This window comes from Dermacentor andersoni, chromosome 7 (genome assembly GCF_023375885.2).
Source record: "Dermacentor andersoni chromosome 7, qqDerAnde1_hic_scaffold, whole genome shotgun sequence".
NCBI classification, from domain to species: domain Eukaryota; kingdom Metazoa; phylum Arthropoda; class Arachnida; order Ixodida; family Ixodidae; genus Dermacentor; species Dermacentor andersoni.
Window position 1 is genome coordinate 62,488,530 of NC_092820.1, and position 8,212 is coordinate 62,496,741.

The following is an 8,212-nucleotide window of genomic DNA, read 5'->3' on the forward strand; positions in this document are numbered from 1 at the left end:
TTACGGGCATGTATATTGGCTCACAGTGCCTTGCATGTGACTCTGACAGCCAGGCGTGCAGTGGATATGCCCACACGAAAGGAGAGTGCAATATCTTGAATCAGGTTTCCAGAAGACATCGGGAGTACCCCAAGGAAGCCATCATTGTACCTGCGTTGATATTGCGGAATATACATAAGTCGAAACCCGCAATAGCGAAATCGCCGGGGAAAGCAAAACATTTCGCTTTTGCGGGAATATCGTTAGCGCCAGAATGAGGCAGAAAAGACAGGGAAGGGAATTGGCTTGCAAAAAAAAAACAATTTATTGCCAAAAGTCAGTCAGCTTACTTTGCCGAGCCTTGCCTTGCAGAAATTTTACTGCTCTCGACTCACACTGCAAGAAGTGGTCCATTGCCACGTCGTCATCATGCTCACCGAAATATGATCCAATTACATCGAAGGCATTCAACACACCCCGCGGGTACCTCGTCCTCTCTTGATTAGGTGTCTGGTGGTCGTCGGCGTCGTCGGCACCTTGGCCAACGCTACTTATGATGACCTCATCAGTCATCTCTTCATGGACGACAACACTTTCATCTACACGAACGAACTCATCGATGCTGAGGCCATCCGGAACACCATCTGTCACGGCAGAAAGTTCATCCCATGCGTGGGCCAGCGATGGCGGCACTGCTCCGTCAGCACTGTCAACTAGTGCACCTTGAGGCAAATCTTCTTGCGATGCCACTGGATCAGCGCATGATGCTTGCGGAGTGGAAATGAAGCCGGTGTGATTAAAACAATTAGCTATCGCGGCTGGCGACGTCGCAACCCATGCGGCGGCCACCATCTCAAGCGCCATGAACATGTCCATACGGTGGGACGCTTCAACTGGAGGTTCAGCAGCAGACGCTGAATCAGCCTCTCCCTGTAGGCGCACTTGACGCTACGAATGACGCCTTGATCAAGCGGCTGCAGCACGGAAGTGCAGCCCGGTGAAAAAAAAAAACCAAGCGCACGTTTCCCAGTTCCACGTCGTCGACATGATGGGCACTGCAATTGTCCAAAAAAAGGCAGACCGATCTGCCTGCCTTCCGCATGTCCGTATCGAAGGCCTCGAGCCAGCTGCCAAATATGGCCCGGGCCATCCATGCCTTCAGGTTCGCGGTGTACTGTACGGGCAGCCGACGATTTCCCTTGAAGCAGCGGGGCTTCTTACTTCTGCTGATTACAAGCGGTGGCCGTCTATCTGTGCCGTTCATGTAGTGCACAACAAAATTGTTACACGCCGCTTGCTGTATTTCCCCCCGCGGCATTTCTGGCCTTTTAAGTCCAGGGTCTTCGATGGCAGCATCTCGTAGAATAAGGCCGTCTCATCTGCGTTGTAAATGTCCGAGGGCTTGTACTGGTCCAATACTTCTTTGTTGGTCAGCAGCCACGACGACGTTGTCAAAGGGTCGACGGCTGCTGCCTCCCCGGAAAGGACTTTGAAATGGTTCAACCAGCCAGGGCTAGCCTTAAAATCAGCGTGCCCGAGAATGCACGCGAAGTCCAGCGCTTTCTGCTGAAGAACTCCACCAGACACCGGCACTTTGTTGGCGCGCTGTTCACAAAACCATGCAAACACCGCCTTGTCTACGTCTGGAAATGCCGCAGCGCACACCGTTTTGTCCTTCGCACTCACACCATTCCCGAGCGCGCCCAGAATGGAGGCCTTGTTTTTCAGAATCGTTGATATCGAACTGCACGCAATTCGAAATTCTTCGGTGATATCCATTTTCTTCCTGCCCTTTTCAGCTTGGGCAATAATTGCAGCCTCATCCTGCAGTGTCATAAATTTCCTCTTTTTGGCTGGAGGCGGCATCTTAGCAGGCTGTCAAAGCAAATGGTCCGATTGGCACACAGACACACAATTGACGCACTCTAGCACCAACGACACTGAGCCCACGACCATGTGCGGCGGTACACAAAGCCCACTGATAAAGCGTCATCCGGGTTATCGGAGCCTTCACGTGTAGTAGATGTCGATTTGGCGGCCACGCACGCAGGCGTTTTGCTCCACATTCAGCACATGCTGTAATGGCACAGGATTAAATAAAATGTGCTCACTGCTTTTTTATTTGTATCATTTGAATACTAATAATTGCATTTTTGGCCCGGACACTGCGCAGTCACCCGTTGCGACGGGTGAACGACCACCACCACCACCACCACCACCATCATCATCATCATCATCGCTGTCGCCTGTCACGAGGTGGTGTGAGGTGGTGCGAGGCATGGCAGCGGCCACGCAAGTGCGCTGTGGCGGTAGTTAATGCAATTTAAGCGCACAACGAATGCATTTGAGCAGTTTCCGGACACAATTAGTGTTACGTGAGTAGATTATTTGCGGACTGTCGTTTCCGAAAATTTCGTTAATGAGGGATCGCTGCAGAAAAATGTTTCGTTGTCGCGAGATAGGAAATGCATTGACTCCTATGGCTGTTCGCCGGGGATCCGAAAATATTTCGCTGCGGCGAGAATTTCGTTCCCTCGGGAGTTCGTTACCGCGGGTTTAGACTGGTATTTCATAATAACTGCTTCATGGACCATTAGAAGTAAGTGAAAAGGCTGAAAATGGAGCCACTCATCGTTCTGCATGGTATTTATTCTACAGCAGATGGCCAGTGTTGGGACACAGGGCCGCACTACAACTACACGGCATTGTTACCTGAGCGTCATGGCCATGAAATGGGCTCCCTATTGCAATAAAGCCTTTGCAGGTCCCTTCCAACAAAACTTAGCAGGAAATGAAACTGCTGGGGAACCATGCGGTAATATTTTTTGAATGAGTCGATGTCGCCATCCCAAATTTTTTAAATCTGTGGCAGGAAGGAGACCTTTAGTAATTTTCTTTTTAAGCACACCAACAAAAATCGCAGAATGCACTTGACGAATAATGTGAACTTGCACTTGAGTCGGCGATATATGTGGGTACAATGCCCATTCGATGAAAACTAGCGAAGCGTCACCTCTACGCTTGCCACTGAAACCACATGCGGGTGACGAAGACGTAGCGCGGTGCGCTTCGCTGCATTTACTTGGTTAACGGCGGACTCGCAGTTTTCACTCACATCGACTTCCACTGCTACTCCACGTGAAGTTTACTAAAAATAGCACGTACTGTTTTTCTAACTCTCTGAAACGTGCATTGAATTCCCGATAGGAAATGAGTTTCCTTTGCTTTCAAATCTCGAGTTTAATATTTTAAAAGAGCACAACGCACGAAACACTGCCACAGATTCCCGCCGGCTTTTCATTACCTAGTCGCTCGAAACATCACATCGAGCGGCGAGCGACAAGCGATATCGTAGCGCGAAATTGCTCAAATTGGGTTTTAAGCTGCCGAAAGGTTCTCGCGCGTGTAATTAGTAGCATTGTACAAACGATAACAAGACACGCGATACGTACCGTGGTGAAAAACTCGCTCTCGGCGTGGCGCGTTCTCCACGAGGGTCGGACCCACCATCTGCGCCGGCGTTCTTCTTCCAGGCTTTCTTGAAGAAGAACTTTCTTTTTCAGGAACAGCAGTCTTTTCCGGCGCTGAGTAAGGACCATTTCAGTTTCGCTCACGCCTGACTTGCAGAAAGCACGAAGCAACAAGAAGCAGCACAGAACACAAACACTTACTTGCAGTCCCTGCCTTGGTACTGCAATAGTTACCAACATCTCAGTACTAGTTCCTTCCGCGTCCAGCCAATAATGTATCACTACATATAATACATCGTTTATTTGCATAAATACATGCCGATCTTAACTTAGTGCTCCGTAACATTTTAATATATTTAATTATGGAGAAAAAACATTTTTGAAGACTGTTCTAGTTGTTGTTGTTGTATGGTCGGTCTAGCAACACTGTTTTGGCCGGAGCTACAATTAACCGGCGCCGGGATGACTTTCCGTACCGTGTGTCTTGAATCGAAGTGAGCGGCAAGCCGGAACATCCCATAAAAAATGGATTGCCGCACGTCGGATCAGTCGCTGCGTCGTGCCGTGTCTCGCGCTTTAAGCGTTCCCCGTGCGTGGGCCGATCCAGAAGATAGTGCAATGCCGGGCCGGACCGACGGCGGAGGTGAAGCAGGCGTTAAGCGCTCCCCATGCGTGGGCAGATCCCGAAGACAGTGCAATGCCGGACCGAGCCCCGGCGGAGGCGCAGTTCGCCATTAACGGGCTCACATACTGGTCACTGGTCATCTTCGTTCACAGAGTGGAAGGGCACTGATTTTTTCCCTCATCTGGGTTGCGGTGTCCACTCCTAAAGTTCCGCACAATGTATCAGAATCACCATCTCAACAAGTGACTGATAACCCGGTGACCTAACTTCCTGGTGTGGTTTAGAAAAGTAGGGCACTACTGTACCAATTATCATGAAGGTTCTATTTCTTTGTTTTATTCTCGGTTGTTGAATGGTAGCTCCATAGCTGGCTCCTACATCGTGCATACATGTTATAGTGTTTCTGACAGCCTAACTTTAAAACCTTCTCTGTGACTTTCGATCATTTTAAAGCCTTTATACTACAGTCTAGTACCTCTTCAACAAACAGCTACACAACGACATGACCTGTATTATGACGGAATAGCTCTGTCCCGGTTCTGTTTCGAGCTGCGTGGTGCCCGACCTTTACAACGCGGTGACATGTATAATAAATGATTTCCGAGGCCCCAAGCACTTTCTTAGAGTCGTTTAACTGTACTCAGTCTCTTGGTTATTTTTGCACACCGTGAGTCGCCATTTTACTTTGTAGGCACCTCAATGTGCTGCCCTCCCATATATTTTCGTTGATATTCATCAGCCGTGTTTCGAAGAGTTGCCCTGCACTACTTCATTTTTTTGTCACGCGTACCAAGTTGTCTCCAATGGCTTTGATTAGCCTTGTATTAATGATTGCTATCAGCCTTGTGATTACGTTCAAGCGCAGCATTGAGTGATCAACGTAACAGCGGTTACATATAGCCCTGTCCGAGCCCATCCTTATACTTAACCGCGTTTACTACGGCAATAGAATTTACCATTCTATAGTTTTTTGTGAGGTGACAAAGGTGCAGCCTACACCATTTGATGCTTACGAAAGCTGCCAGTTGCTCAGAAATCCTGTCTGTTTTTGTGATATGCGACAGCTGCTGCTACGTTATTAGCTGCCGCATGGTTTAAGTTATGAATTGTTCAACCTTCTTTTCCCGAAGCCTCCCACTTGGGGGCCTTACATAAAGGGTGGGGTAATAAACGGGGTATTATACCAAGATCAAGCAAGAAAAAGCATGGGCAGCTTACTCTAGTGGTGCGAGGCTGGAGTCAACAGCGGAGCTTGGGATCACCTAGCTGTTACGTGGCATGCCTAAGTTGTTTGTAGGTTTTGCGAGGTTATGCTGGGTTTCGCTAAGATGTTGGTAGGCTTGGCTAAGTCGTTTGTAGGTTTTTCGAGGGGATGGTAGGCTTGGCTAAGTTTTTCTAGTTTTTGGGAGGTTATGCTAAGTTTTGCTAAGTTGTTGTCTAGGCGGGCTTGACGCTGGAAGTTTTCGAGCAGTCGCAGGCCGTGATCGCTTTATCGGAACGTTGAGTGTTCAGGCGCCGGCTCGCGCGTTCCCTGAACTGAAACTCGGGATCTTCAACTCGGCGTCGCCTCTTTTTAGCCGCAGCTTAGGCACGGTGTTCCGGATCAGCTCGGTGGCGATGCATCGTTTCTCGCTTGGCAGTACGGCGCTCTTCCTGGTAAGCCACTTCTTGAGGCGTCCGGACTTTCTTCGGTGTTCCCATGGCAGCGACACCTTCGTACGGAGTAGACGAGGCGAGAGGTGTGCCGCCGTCCCGGCTGTTCCGAACTTTTGCTCACCTGTGACATCACGATTCCGCCCTACATGCCTAGGGTGCGAGGAGGTTACGTGTATCTCTGCTCTCGCAGGTGGTTGCTAGGTAGCGCGAGGCGGCGCAAAGCTAGGCTGAGTTTTCAGGTAACGCTCCACGGCAGAACTAAAAATTTAACCGCTCCACTGCTAAAGTACAAGTTCATGCACAACGAAGTTGTAGATCGTAAGCGACGCATTTCCAACGTATGAATGGGCAGTGACGTACCGACAATACGGTAAGACAGGCTCTTCCAGTCAGTCGCCATGCGAAGAAAACACGCGGCTAAGGATGTTCATCACCGAGAACGTGATGAAGAGGACGTATTCAAGCACGACGTCAGCTTGCTCCGGATCCCTGGTCATGTGTGGTATGTGCTAGGGGGAATGATGTAGAGTGCGTTAAAAAAAGTGTTGTATTAAACTTTGGAATAAAAACAGGCGCTAACGCTGCGCCGATGGTTTGTTAAAAGAGGTTATAATTTAGGTGATGGAGCGGTGATGACGTATGGGTATAAAGAGTCAGTATGGAGTATGCATGAACCGGGTACCCCGGCTCTAGACTGATTCAAGTGCGTGGAACTGATATGCTAAAGAACGCTTGGACAGAAACAGTGGTAGTTGAGATGGTATAAGTAATGCATCTTTTCCCCGCTTCCCCCTTTCTCTCTTTTCTGAGAGATGAGGTAAAGTTTGATTTGATTTGAAAATACAAATGACTACTCTATGGAGCACAAGGCTTTGCACAAAGTGTAAAGTTGTGGTGGCGAGGCTCGCAACTCCCGCGTCAATCATACAGACAATGGCTCACGAACAGGTAGCGCGAGAGAACACTTTAGGGTGCCTGGTTGAAACCATGCCAGAAACCATTGGCACCACAGCTGGCCGACTTCGATCAATATATTGGCTGAAGCGGCTTCTTCGGCACACGTACACAAACTGAGCTGCATATTCTTTTAAAATACTTCACTTATTAACTCAGCGTCAAGAGAGAAATTTTGACCGGAATAATTGAAAACGAGCAAATATTCTGATTTTGCTCATAAGGTACAGTACTGGTAACATTAACGTGGTGTCCTGGATTTCCCTGTACTTTGGAGTAGGCTGGCTGTTATTTGGCAATCATTCCCAAATGTTAGCATCATTTTTCGCATGGTTCCAAGTGCAACTTCTTTTTGTATTGCAAAAGTTTCTGGTTAACTCCATCATGTCGCAAGGATCTGGAGCACCAAGTCAAGTTGGCATCGCAACCCGTTTTTCGCTTCATCATCCTGCCTGCCTTATGAAGATTATTGTCACGCCTAAAGGGATTTGTTTGGTATTGCCTGATTACTATTTACAATTATGATATAATATTGTTACAGCGAAGGGAAGGAAGAAGTTGATTTAGACTGGAGGAAGACGAAGTCTGGCAGTTGCCTGAACGCCATATACACCAGCTGTAAATATACTATATTTCACACTCGTGGGCTTGCTTTCTTCCTGCAACATTTTGGTGGGAGGTGCGGGGTGCAATCATGGAACTTCGCAGCGGACGTCATCTACATGCCGCCACAATGGCAAATCAACCGACACAAGCGACAACGCCTCATCAGCCCTTGCCAACGGTCATCCTCACTCATCCGCCGGACCCGGGGACATCTTGTGGCACGGACAACGCCGACGTCGAGGACTGGCTTACGATGTACGAGCGAGTGTGCGACAAGAACAGGTGGGATCCAACAATGATGCTAGCAAACGTGATATTTTATCTTAGAGGAACTGCAAAGCAATGGTACGACACACATGAAGCTGACCTAACGAGCTGGGATGTCCGCAAAGAAAAAATGCGAGACCTGTTCGGCAGACCTGTCGGTCGTCAGCTGGCAGCGAAAAAGGAACTTCCGTGCCGCGCTCACACGTCCACAGAATCCTATGTCGTGTACATACAGGATGTGCTGGCCCTCTGTCGCAAGGCTGATAACAACATGACCGAGGCAGACAAGGTTGGTCACATACTGAAAGGTATTGCAGACGATGCCTTCAATCTCCTTCTGTGTAGGGATTGTACCGCTGTGGATGCAATTATAAAGGAGTGCCGGCACTTCGAACAAGCGAAGGGCCGCCGCGTCATTCAAACTTTCGACCGATTGCCCAATACCGCACGACATCTCCTTGCGAAGACCCGCCGCGGTTCGTTCAGCCGACACGACCGGAAGATATAGTGCGCATCGTTCGCCGTGAGCTTGAGGCCATGGCTCCGGCGCTCCAGTTCGTTCCGACTATCGGGAAAGCGTGCCCGCTGTCTCCCTTATACAAGCGGTCGTTCGGGAGGAAATCGCAAGTTTGGGCATTCCGTTTCTCTGCTCGGT

General features: G+C 49.1%; 1 protein-coding gene across 1 annotated transcript; it reads right to left on the bottom strand.

Moving 5' to 3' along the window:
- Positions 1 to 1,239: 1,239 nt before the first annotated feature.
- Positions 1,240 to 1,845, bottom strand: LOC140219574 (tigger transposable element-derived protein 6-like). Its single transcript, XM_072289464.1, has one exon. The coding sequence runs from the start codon at positions 1,843 to 1,845 to the stop codon at positions 1,240 to 1,242; it is 606 nt and encodes a 201-aa protein (XP_072145565.1).
- Between the last annotated feature and the right edge of the window lie 6,367 nt (positions 1,846 to 8,212).